The sequence below is a fragment of the Mustela erminea genome, chromosome X (assembly GCF_009829155.1).
Source record: "Mustela erminea isolate mMusErm1 chromosome X, mMusErm1.Pri, whole genome shotgun sequence".
Taxonomy (NCBI): domain Eukaryota; kingdom Metazoa; phylum Chordata; class Mammalia; order Carnivora; family Mustelidae; genus Mustela; species Mustela erminea.
Window position 1 is genome coordinate 74,666,121 of NC_045635.1, and position 13,459 is coordinate 74,679,579.

Here is a 13,459-nt window from a genome sequence, read left to right on the forward strand (position 1 = left end):
ATGGAGAATTTGTTCCACTATATCTTCTAGACTTTTTCTTTCTCCTCCCCTTCAGGGATTCTGATAATTCTGATGTTGGAACATTTCATGGCATCATTTATTTTCTTAATTCTGTTTTCATGGCTTCTAAGCTGTTTGTTCCAGGCTTCCTCCGGATCCTTTCTACCTGTTTGTCCTCCAGATCACTAATTCTATCTTCTGTCTCAGTTACTCTAGCGTTGAGAGAATTTAGATTCGATTGGAACTCATTGAGAACATTGTGAACATCATCCCTGGTGCCTTTCAGTTCTGCCCTAATCAATTCCATTTTGTCATGCATGGCTTTCTCCAACTTAGCTATTGCATGAATAATTGTTAGCCTGAATTCCCTTTCCGACATATTGTCTATGTCGGTAGCCATTAGCTCTGTTGCAGAAGGCCCAGCCTCTTAATTTTTCTTCTGTTGGGCATTCCTCCTCCTAGTCATTTTGGTGAGAGATGGCTGAATGGATGTAGCTGAATGTATCGACCATGGCGCAGTCAAGGTGCACCCTGGAATGCTTCTGAGCAATCAAGAGTCCCCACCGAAATGAGAGAAAAAAAGAGAGAAGAAAGAAAAAAAAAAGGAGAGAGAGAGAGAGAGAGAGAGACAGGAAAAAAAGGAAGATAAAATAAAAGAGAAGGCCCAGCCCAAATGAGCCCCAAGGTAAGATTTATGAAATACACAAACAAAAACAGACAAGCAAAAAGACTGATAAAAGTAGATGACAAGAGAAAAAATATATATATATAAAACAAACAAATAAATAAATAAATAAAATAAAACTCGTCAAAAAGAATCCCAAATATAAGATTTATATACTACCAGGACAAACACAAATACACAGAAATACTGGTGGAAGAAAAAGATGGGAGAGTGGTTATAAATTCTCAGTGTGGGCAAGAAAGTTTATTTTGATTCTTCCTGGATGTATTTTGATATCTTTGTTAAAGAACTCAACTTTCTTAATACAAAGGAGGATTAAAAATTGGTTTACCTATGGGGTAGCATTGATTGGGGAACAGAGATTACCTTGAAGTTTAAATATATATGAATATTAATAAATAAAAATTTAAAAAGAATAAACTAAACTAAAATAAAATAAAATTTAAAAAATAAAAAAATAGAAAAGCAAAAGAAAAACACAGGTATATGTATCAAAAAGTTCAGATTAAAATGTTGTTATGGAATTTGATGTACTGGACATCTCACTGTGATGATAAATAGGTTAAAAAATTATCTATAAAAAAAAAGAACCAGAATAATGGGAAGGAATTAAAAATAAAAGTTGTATCTATGAAGTAGTGGTGATTGTTCTCTTGCCCCCCCCCCCCCAGTCCCCGGTTGGCTTTCTGGGGGAGGGGCCTGCCGCGAGGGTTTTCAGGCATTATATCCTGAGTAAATTCCTCCCAACCCGCTCAAGGCTGTGGGTTCTGAGGAAACTTGTTTTTCAGGCTTTTGTTCTCTGGAGGTTTTTTGTTTGTTCATTTGTTTTCTCTCACCTTGACAGTTTTTGATGATTTTTGGAGGTTTAGAGTAAAGCAAACTGCTCCCAGACCTCCCTCTCAGAGAGAAGCCTCAGTCTGTCCCCCTCTGGGTGCTCCAGAGCACATAAATTCCCCTTGGCCACTGGCAGAGCACGTTCCCAATCGTGGTCCCTGGGGATGCAGGAACTCCTGCTTGTACCCAAAACCATGACAGTGGTAGCTGTTTGGGCAGCTCCAGACCACCAGAGAGGTCCCAAGCAGCAATAGCACACTGAGATTTTCCCTCTGGCCCTGGCTGGGAGTACTCAGACTTCCTGGGTCCGAGAGCACCAGGCTGGCACCTGCACACACCTCTCTCAGGGAGAGCTGTGGGGAGCGACTCAGACTCCGACAGACAGCACGGTGTGGCACGCGCTTGGGGAGTGCAAATAGGCTGTGATTCTGCTGGCTGGCGCCTACACGCACCTCTCAGGGGGAGGTGTGGAGCATGACTCAACTCTGATAGCATGGCGTGGAGAGTGCAAAAAGGCTGTGATTCTGTTGGATGGCGAGGCTCTCAGCCCCTCATGGGAGCCACTACCCAGGGGCTCTCAGGCATGCTCAGGGCTCAGGGACCAAGACCTTGTTTCTTCGCCACACTCTTTCTGGTTCAGCACCAGGGATGGCTGTCCTCAGTCCAGAGACTTAAGCCCCTGTCCCTAACTGCCCCGATTCCCACAATTTTGCCCCAAGATCCTTTGCTCTTTTTGAGTGCTTTCAACCAGACTCCAAGTTAATGTTGGTCCCCAGTCACAGGGCACTCTTTTATTGGGGTATTACTTTCCAATGGGTCACTTCTCGTGGCTCCCCACCCCCCTGTTTTGTTTATCTTCTGATATCAGTCCGACGTTCCCACTCTGTTTTACCTGCCCACTGACGTCTTCTACCTCTGTAGAGATCCAGAAGTATATAATTCTAATCTCAGGCTCATTTCATGGGTGATCAGAGTTCTTTGGTAGTAGGTAACCAGCTCACTTTAGGGTACAGGTTGAAACGGCACCTCCTCCTAGTCCCCTGACATGTTGTCTCCCCTCAAATAGTACAATTTTTAAGGTCCCTAGGATTTTCAAAATAGTAAATATCATTTGTCTCAACTTAAAGTTACCAGTTTCATTAACCCCTAACAAGAGAGTTATCCTGTCTTTTGAAATTTTGAAGCCAGGCGTTGAATTTTCCTCTCTAGCTATGAATCCCAGATGTCATCTTCATCCAAGAAAAGGCTGCTTCTTCAACATCAAAAGTAGTGTAGCCACCTTTAAAAAAAAAAAGTGTTTATTATATATATATATATATATAGAGAGAGAGAGAGAGAGAGAGAGAGAGAAAGAGAGAGAGAGAGAGAGAAATAGAGCAGGGTAGAGGGGTGGAGGGAGAGAGAGATTCTCAAACTCTCTGCCAAATACAGAGCCCCATGCAGGGCTCCATCTCAGGACCCTGAGATCTTCACCTGAGCTGAAATCAAGAGTCAAATGTTTAACTGACTGAGCTATCCAGGCACTCTCAGTATGGATACCTTAATTAATTATCTTAGCTAGATTTTCTAGACAACTTGCCACAGATTCTACATCAGCACTTGCTGCTTGAACTTGTACTTTATTTTTTTCATAACTAGAAGACTATTTCTTACTTTGAACTTTTTAAGTTATAGAGTTGGCTTCTCACCTTAAACTTCATAAACCAACTGCTGCTCACTTCAAATTTTCCTTCCACATTTCTCTCAGCTTTCATTGAATTAGAAAGAGGGATTTGCTTTGGATTTGGCTTTGGCTGAATAGAATGTTGTGGTTGGTTTGATCTTCTAGGCAGACGACTAAAACTTTCTCCATGTCAGCAATAGGTCTGTTTTGCTTTCTTATAAACCATGTTTTCACTGGAGTAGCACTGTTAATTTCCTTTAAAAAATTCTTCTATGTGTATGGGAGAAGATATTTGCAAATGACATATCAGATAAAGGGCTAGTATCCAAAATCTATAAAGAGCTTAGCAAACTCAACACCCAAAGAGCAAATAATCTAATCAAGAAATGAGCAGAGGACATGAACAGACATTTCTGCAAAGAAGACATACAGTTGGCCAACAGACACATGAAAAGGTGCTCCACATCACTTGGCATCAGGGAAATACAAATCAAAACCATAATGAGATACCACCTCACACCGGTCAGAATGGCTAAAATTAACAAGTCAGGAAATGACAGATGCTGGTGAGGATGTGGAGAAAGGGGAACCCTCCTAGACTGTTGGTGGGAATGCAAGCTGGTGCAACCACTCTGGAAAACAGCATGGAGGTTCCTCAAAAAGTTGAAAGTAGAACTGCCTTATGACCCAGCAATTGCACTGCTGGGTATTTATCTTGAAGACACAAACGTAGTGATCCGAAGGGGCATGTGCACCCGAATGTTTATAGCAGCAATGTCCACAATAGCCAAAGTATGGAAAGAACCTAGATGTCCATCAACAGATGAATGGATAAAGAAGATGTTGTGTGTATATATATACATATATATATATGTATATATATACAATGGAATAATATGCAGCCATCAAAAGAAATGAAATCTTGCCATTTGTGATGACGTGGATGGAACTAGAGGGTATTATGCTTAGTGAAATAAGTCAATCGGAGAAAGACAACTATCATATGATCTCCTTGATATGAGACAGTAGGGGTGAAATGTGGGGGGTTTTGGGGGTAGGAAGGGAAGGAGACAAACCATAAGAGACTCTTAATCTCACAAAACAAACTAAGGGTTGCTGGGGGGAGAGGGGGGAGAAGGTGGTGGGATTATGGACATTGGGGAGGGTATGGGCTATGGTGAGTGCTGTAAAGTGTGTAAACCTGGTGATTCACAGACCTGTACCCCTGGGGCTAATAATACATTATATGTTTATTTTAAAAGTATGAAAAACAATCTGAGGGGTTTGAAGTGCCGGGGGGGTGGGAGGTTGGGGTACCAGGTGGTGGGTATTATAGAGGGCACGGATTGCATGGAGCACTGGGTGTGGTGAAAAAATAATGAATACTGTTTTTCTGAAAATAAATAAATTGAAAAAAACAAAGAACAAACAATATAGGAAAATATTAATAAATGTTATTACCCTACAAAAAAAATTTTTAAAAATTAAAAAAAATTCTTCTGTGCACTCATGGTTTTGTTAACTGGCACAGGAGTTCTAGCTTTGAAGTCCTTCTCAGCTTTTCATATGGCTTCTTCATCAAACTTAATCATTTAAATGAAATGTTCACTTAAATATTTAGAAGACATTATAGGGTTATTAATTGTTCAAATTTCAACACCATTGTATCTAAGAGAACAGGAAAGCCCAAGTAGATGGAGATTCGGGAACAGCCAGTCAGTGGAGTAGTTGGAATATATACATTTATCAATTAAGTTTACCATTATATGGGCACAGTTTGGAGCACCCTGAAACAATCACAATAGCAACATTGAAGGTCACTGATAACAAATCACCATAATAAACAAACAAAAAAAACTCAACATTACTATGTACCATGCACCAAAAAATAACTCTAGATGGCAAATGTACCCAAATTCTATACCTAAAATTTTAAACCTAGACAAAAGTTTATTTCTTCTATTTTGAGAGGTAAAGAGAAAGAGAGGAAAAAAGGAGATGGGGACGGGAAGAAAGAGAGGCAGAGAGAGACACTTAGAGGCTCCATGCCCAGGTGCAGAGTCCAACTCTGGACTCAATCTCACAACACTGAGACCATGACCTGAGCTGAAATTAAAAGTTGGACACTTAACCGACTGGCAACCTGGGTGCCCATAGGCAAAAGTTTCTTAAGTGACACACATAAAACATGAAGTAAATAAAAACAAAATCAACAAATTAGGTTTCATAAAAATTGGACACTTTTGCAGTTAAAAGGAAAATGTTATGTAAATACAACATAAAAAAGTGGTTACTAAAAATGGGCCTAAGAGTTCTTAGTCCCACTGTGCAGACCTCTCTTCCGGATGCTAAGTAAAGTGTTGGGAGACTAAGGGGTTTCATGATCTTAGGCCCTGTAATGCTTCACTCTCATATGTATTGGGGATATAACATTTAAGTGTGTGGAGTCTTTCTTGATCCCTTATCATATATTTGGGTATATCTCAAAGAGTTTGATTTTAAATAGTGTGTGCAATCTTCTTATCTCCCAAGATAATGAGGATTTAATTTTTTATTTTTTTTTCTATACCCACAAGAACACACATACACAGACACAAGCACACTGAATGTTTGTATGGACATATATCCTTTCTTTTGTTTCTCTTCCTTTTATTTAAAAAAAAAGACTAAATACTTTTGGGCCATTTTTAATTGTTCTTTTCACATTTCAAACTCATCCACATTAATGTAGGTCTATGCCATCAAACTTAATTTCTAGATTCTTGTCAATTGTAAAGAAGTATCTTTTTATTTAACTAATCCCATAAATTTGTTTTTAATTTTATACAGGCATATCTAATTCTGTAAAAACTGTCTGTATATTTAATCTCTATAATCTTAAATAATTTCCTTATGATCAGTTTATTGAAGTAACATTCTTGGGTTAAACAGTACACTTTATTTTTCTTTGATTCATCCTGTAAAAACAACTCTAAAAATTCTCTACCCTTTTATACTCCTACCAGAAGTATATAAATATACTTATTATAACATGTAGACTCTCAACAATGTGCATTTTAGAATCTACCTGGTCTTTGGTTATTTGTTGGGAGCAGACCATACCAAATGTTGTTTTATATGCATATTGTTGCTTCCTATGAAAGCTAACAAAAAATTAATTTATTCACTAGTAACTTGTATTTATTCTTTGTTAAATCACCCATATTTAAAATTGTTCATTTTTCTATTAGAATGACCCACTTTTTATTGATTTGTAGGGGACATGAAATTGATGAATATACTAAAATCTTGCATGTATATATATACTGCCAATATACTTGTTTTTTGTTTTGCTTTTTTAAAAGATTTTATTTATTTGACAAACAGAGATCACAAGTAGGCAGAGAGGAAGGCAGAGAGAGAGGGGGAAACAGGCTCCCCACCGAGCAGAGAGCCTGATTTGGGGCTTGATCTCAGGACTCTGGGATCATGACCTGAGCTGAAGGCAAAGGCTTTAACCCACTGAGCCACCTAGGTGCCCCTATATTTGTTTTATTATTTGCCATTTAAAAAAAGTGTGCTTATGAAAGTTTTTGTCTGCAGTTTGGGATTTTTCATACAGAGGTTTCTAACTAATACTATTATATAATCCCATTCAACAATCTTTACACTTGTGATACCTTTTTCTCAATTGTGCATGAATGTGTGTGCGTGTGTGTGTGTAATAGATAAAATCCCCAATACCCAACTTCATACTGAATGGTAGAGCAAAACTATTCCTTTTTCTCAGGTCAGCCACTTGTCCCAACTTATCCTATCTTTCATGGTCTGGTCAGTGTCAACTTCATTCTTCCTTATTAAAGTGTATTAAATTAATTTGCCAGGATTGCTCATATGATTCTACCAATATAATGAACGTAAGGACGGCTCCCTATGTGTTTCTTCAATTTATTTAAAACTAAATTATCTACCAGAAAGCATGCATAGTTTGTGATGTATTTTTGGCAACATTCATTATTTTCAGTATGAATAGCCATCCTTCTTCAATACTATGAAAAATCATAGGAATCATACACACAGTACCATTAAGTCTTTGAGACTTTTTCCATATTCTGTTTCATTGATCTGTTTATGCCTACCTGTTTATTAAGCTGTGTTAACTACTTTCTACTTTAAAATATAGTATACTATGTAGTAGAAGAAATGTTTCCTCATTCGTTCATTTTTTCTCCCCCAAATGCCACAGTGTATCACATATCTATCCCTCCATATTAATTTTACAAATACTTTTCAACAGGTATTGTAGGGTGAGAGGTTAAAGGAGGTTGACGATACTTATATTTTGATAAAAATAAGACACAAAGAAATATTTAAAGAAAATTGACATCATTACAATATTGAGATTTCATATCCAAGAAACAATTTTTTTTGCCATTTATCAAATCCCATATTATGTTCTTAAATAGAATTTAAAACTTTTTTCAGTATTATCCTTCCATAATATTGTCTAATTTTATGCCTAGACACGTTATATTTTTATTTTTGTTATGATTATGAACTAGATAATTTCCCCAATATATTTTTTAAATAATTATTGGTGTATGTTAAAGTTTATCATGTAGTTGTTTGTAACTGGCTACATCACCTAACTCTTATTATTTCTAATAGTTTCTGAATTGATTTTAAATATTTCCAAAATGGTTAATTATGCCATCAAGAAATCATACTATTTTCCCTCCTTTTCTTGTAGACATTTCAATTTTTTTAATTAATTCCATTGGATCCAATGTCTAAACAATTTTACAGTAGTGAATATGGACAAATTTATTTGTTCATGAAATAAAAAGAATTATTTTTTGCTATTAAGTATGAATTGGGGGTATTGGTGACTTTATCTCCTTATGAATCTGAAATAGGTTACAAAAGCATTAGTTGAATTTACCAAAACTTTCTACATTTTCTCTTCCTAACTTGTCAATACTCTTTCAATTGGGGAAGTTTTCTGATGGGTTCCTGAATGTTCTTTCAATTCATTTCAAAGTGTAGAGTATCTGGAAGAAATTATCCAGATACTTTACAAGATGGTAAACTCTATGCATTTAATGTTCTCTATATTCAGACTTGACAAATCCCCATTACCAGAGCATCAATTTTTGCTTCTATTAAGTCACTGTGTCTTGTTTGAGAGATTAATTTTTGTTTTAGTTCCAGTTTTGACTTTTTATTATTGTTATTGTCAATTTTCTTTTGCATTATTTCATTTATTGGAAGTTAAGATTTAGGTTTTTTTTTTAACTCTACAGATAAACTAACATATTTTGGAAAGTAGAATACTCAAACTGATATTCATTTATGAGTATATTACTAGAAATGATAAACAGCAAGGTATAAAAGACTTGAGTCTTGTCACACTTTACATCATTTGAAAATTAAGGAGCATATTACAGTATAATACCATTTTCACTCATTACACAATCACGAGAAGACACTTTTCAGAATCATATGTAAATAAGTTAATCCTTATAAATATACAACACTATTCTCAATGAGATCCCATGGCATTTTATGTTAAAAGAATCAATGAAGAAAAAAAAATCTGATAGAAACAATTTAGATAACTTGATCTATTTAGAAGTTTTTTTTTTTAGATTTTATTTATTTATTTGACAGACAGAGATCACGAGTAGACAGAGAGGCAGGCAGAGAGAGAGGAGGAAGCAGGCTCCCTACAGAGCAGAGAGCCTGATGCGGGGCTCGATCCCAAGACCCTGGGATCATGACCTGAGCCGAAGGCAGAGGCCTTAACCCACTGAGCCACCCAGGTGCCCCTGATCTATTTAGAAGTTTTAAAGAACTAGATTGAAGGACTAAATCATTATATTAAATATTTTTTGATTCATATTTTGCATCATCAAAATTTAAAGTTAATACAGGTTTTATACAGTATTTCTATTGTTATGAAACAAACCATGTTTTTGGGGGATTAATACTAATTGGTCTCTTACTAAATTTTCATCTACTTGCCAGATTTTTCTATGTCCCTATAGCTGGTATTAAAGGGAAAAAAATCTCTCAGTTACTTGGTGATAATTTTGAACTGCCATGATATTCCTTTTCAAAGAGGATTAGTAAAGGAGTCATTAAAAATTAGGAACCTAGATCATGTCACTTATAATAAATCACTGATTTAAATATGCACAATTCTGTCAATCCTTCAGCAGATATCTGAATCCCAGAAATACAAAGAGAATATAGAAGCAACAAGTGATAGAGGCTAAGTTACTTGAAACCTTACTGATAGGCAAGAGTAGTTTCAGTGAGCGTGGACCATGCATGTAATGGTGGGAAATAATTATAAGAAATGAGTTTTCACTATGAATAGAAAACATTATCTTTTCTGTTCTAGTCACTCAAAAGACTGATGGAAAGAATAGCTAGCATTCACTGAGTATTTCAAAGGAGACCTCTGATTTTAGTCAACATATGCCCTCTGTGGTTGTTTAGAGCTTTTCTAAAATGACCATTAGATTTGCTTGTGTGTCTCAATCGATCCCCCTTACACTAAGTTCTAAGCTATGAGTCTCAGCACTGGTGAGGTTATCAACAGCCAACGGATCAGTAGATAATATTGATGTCCAGCCCAGTAACATCAATTAAGCCCAGTAGATAATTACTGATGTCCAGCCCAGTAACATCAATTAAGAATTCTTTTTTTTTAAGATTTTATTTATTTTATTTGACAGAGAGAGAGAGATCACAAGTAGGCAGAGAGGCAGGCAGAGACAGAGGGGGAAGCAGGCTCCCTGCTGAGCAGAGGGCCCGATGCGGGGCTCTATCCCAGGACACTGAGATCATGACCTGAGCTGAAGGCAGCGGCTTAATCCACTGAGCCACCCAGGTGCCCCTCAATTAAGAATTCTTAAGGGTAAAATGATATTGTCCTTTCAATATAAACTGTAGATAATATATGATGCTTAAGATGATGACCTGGAGTTTCCTCCAGAAAATCCTCTGAAATTAGCAATCGGTAATACCATGCAGTATCCTTAAGTAGTCAAGAGTCCAAGAGTGTCTTCCAAGTGGATCATAGTGTTCTTGAAAGAACTAACTCTTGTTTTCAGATATCTGAAATTAAAAATGTACAATTAACAAATTATTTTCATCTGATTCTAGGGTAATTTCTATGTACTTAAACTATCAAGAAAGATTTAAATAATTTAAGTTTGTGATCATTGTTTCCTGAGTCATATCTTGTTCCATATTTTTAAAATGACCCATGAATTCTGACTGAAGCCTCAAAGAGAATGATCACAACTGGATGTCAGAGCCCAAAGTACAGACATAAAGATTCCAGTAGCATAGTAAAGTCATGCCAAAGCAGAACATTTCAAGGCCATAAAGAAAACTTGAAGAGGCAGGGTGTCAAAAATAACTGTCTACTTAAAAATCCCTCTTAAATCAGCTCTAAATATGGAAGGGAGGAGTCAGGATACACCACTTAAATTCTCCCCCTTTTTTTTGAGGTTAATATTTAATAGAAGAGTTGTTTCTGATATATGTAGATGAGCCGATAATGCAATTATAGGGAAAACAAAGGAAGAACAATATCACAATAAAGTCATAAAGCAAGAAAATGAGGCTTATGCAAAACCAGATTTAGCCAATAGAACTAGAATTCATTAGTTAACAGAAACTGGTGATGGCAGCAGAGAAAAGTCTGGAGAGCTTTAAATTGATGAGGTACAAACAAATACATTCAAATCTATGAGAAAAAAGCAAGAAAAGTGAAAACCAGGAAATGGGGGGGAGGGGCAGCACACAGGGCAGGATGTGACATCACAAAGCCCACTGGCTCAAAGCAGTTACCAGTACTGTTTATCTGCTTGGGAAGCAAAAGTTGAGACTTCTCCTTAGATACTGGCCCATGCCTTCCTCACTGGTTCTTCCAGATCAACGTTAGTCCTAACTCAGCCATTTCTGGCTCCCAACATAGTGAAGACAGGCTTCATGAACATGGAACCTACTGAAGAAAGCCCAGCAGAGAACCAAATCCTGGCTCAAAACACCTCAGTCGCACTGAATTGTGACACTGGTGCAGATAAAGTTCTTGCCTCACTAGAGAGTAAGAGGAAACGGAAAGGATACTTGCCAACTGAGTCAGTGAAGATCCTCCGAGACTGGCTGTATGAACACCGGTTTAAGGCCTACCCTTCAGAAGCAGAGAAGAGAATGCTGTCCAAGCAGACTAATTTGTCTTTCCTGCAGATTTCTAACTGGTTTATTAATGCCCGCAGACGTGTTCTTCCAGAAATGCTTCAACAGGATGGAAATGACCCCAACCAGATCACCATGTGCCACCAAAAAAGCAAGGCTGCTGATCTGACCCATGAGCAGAGCACAGATTCATCTATACAGGCCAGATCAGGGCCCAGAGATCCAGACAAAATGCAGTGCCTGCCCTTTAGCCTCCTTCCAATGGGCCAGAAACCAGGGGAGAAGCTGCTAGGTTCAGAGTTGTCTCCAGGCCAGAAGCTCACACCAAAGGCTCAGCCAAAAAAAAGGGTCAAGTTTTCCACTAGTGAACCCTTGCTTACAACGTCTCCCAAACCTGTGATAACAGAGGAGCACAAGGACTTCAGCAGCTTCCAGCTGTTGGTTGATGCAGCCATGCAAAAGGCTGCAGAACTGGAGCTGCAGAAGAAGCAAGAGGCCAATCCATGATATCCAGTGTCCCTAAAATTTCAAGTAGTCAGTCCCTTGTCTACAGTGATCCATTTATGTTCCCCCAACTAATTCATAATTTCACCTTTTATAGAGATTTTTTTCTTTCTAGGAGTTTTAGGAGGACCATCACTAGCTATTGGAACTCAATTCTGCTAGATATTTTGGTGTTTCCAAATGGACTTGTCATCATGATTAACACTAAAGTAGAGATATCTTCTCTACTTCTGCTTCCTCCTAGGTTTAAAGGCTTTAGACAATCAGATCAACACACCTGAGACCAGAAACAGTGCTAACACATCTTTGGAAACTTGCTTTGGCTTTTCCAGCCAGACTTTTTGGTCCTAGGACGGCTGCAGATACCAAATCACTAATCTTTCTCCCTCTTTCTAACTTTCCTTTTTGATTAGAATGAATAATGGAAAAGAAAGCTCTATAAAAGATGACTATAATGGCACTGACATCATTTTAATGTTGGAGTTTTTGTGAAAATACCAACTTTATGGTTTCTCTTTTTGTGGTTTATTGGCAATCTTAAGGAGTAGGTAATTTCTGCAGGGATTAAACAGAGTCAAAATACAGTGAATTCATAAGTTTGTTACATATAAGGTTACACTCTTATTTGGTATACTAGTGAAAAGCATGCAGTAGAGATAGGAAAATTCTACATGGTAATTATCTGCTGTTAGTTGTGTTATAGTTAGTTTTAGAGAATGCTTTTTTATTAATTTTTTTAAGGGTTTAAAAACAAATTTATTTTTCACAGATCTTGAGCCTGAAAGTCCCACATCAAGACACCAACTTGATCACATTATTATGAGGGCTCCCTTCTTGGTTCACAGTCAGCACTTTGTATCCTTGTATGATGAAAAAGACTAGACCTCCCTGGAGCATCTTTTATAAAGACATTCACCCCATTCATGAGGGCTCCACCTTTATGACCTAAGCCACTTCCAAAGCTTTAGATCTACTATTAACACCTTTGGGATGATTTCAACATATGAATTTCAACATATGATTTGGGGGTGGGGAACCAAACATAATAGAAAATAGTTGGTATATTTGAGTACAGTTGACACACAAATGTTACATTAGTTTCAGGTGTACAATATAGTGCTTCAATTTCTCTATATGTTATGTTTACCACAAGTGTAGTTACCAACTGTTACCATGCAATACTATTACAACATCATTATTTACATTCCCTATATGGTGCCTTTTATTCCATGACTTATTTATTTCATAGCTGGAAGTCTGTACACCCACTCCTCCTTAGTTCTTTTGCCCATCACCCCTTACCTCCAGTAATCATCAGCTTGTTTTCTGTATTTATAAGCCTGATTCTGCTTTTTGTTTATTCATTCGTTTAGTCTTTTAGAGTCCACATACGAGTAAAATCATGTGGTGCTTATCTTTCTCAGTCTTCCTTAACATAATACCATCTATGTCCATCAATGTTGCAAGTGATAAGATCTTATTCTTTTTCATGGTATCCATTTGTTTATTGAAGGACACTTATGTTGCTGTCATATCTTGGCTAGTGTAAATAATTCTGAAATAAACATAGGTGTGCATGT

The 13,459-nt window shown here is 37.1% G+C and overlaps 1 protein-coding gene across 1 annotated transcript; it reads left to right on the forward strand.

Annotated features, from left to right (window-relative positions):
- The first annotated feature begins 11,019 nt into the window (after nt 1-11,019).
- On the forward strand, nt 11,020-12,336 carry TGIF2LX (TGFB induced factor homeobox 2 like X-linked). The gene has a single exon (XM_032331482.1). It carries the CDS (start codon nt 11,169-11,171, stop codon nt 11,880-11,882), a length of 714 nt encoding a protein of 237 aa, XP_032187373.1. The 5' UTR covers nt 11,020-11,168; the 3' UTR covers nt 11,883-12,336.
- Nucleotides 12,337-13,459: the final 1,123 nt, after the last annotated feature.

Excerpts from the sequence above, each read along its gene's own strand:
- TGIF2LX (XM_032331482.1), top strand. The coding sequence starts at position 11,169 with ATGAACATGGAACCTACTGAAGAAAGCCCAGCAGAGAACCAAATCCTG.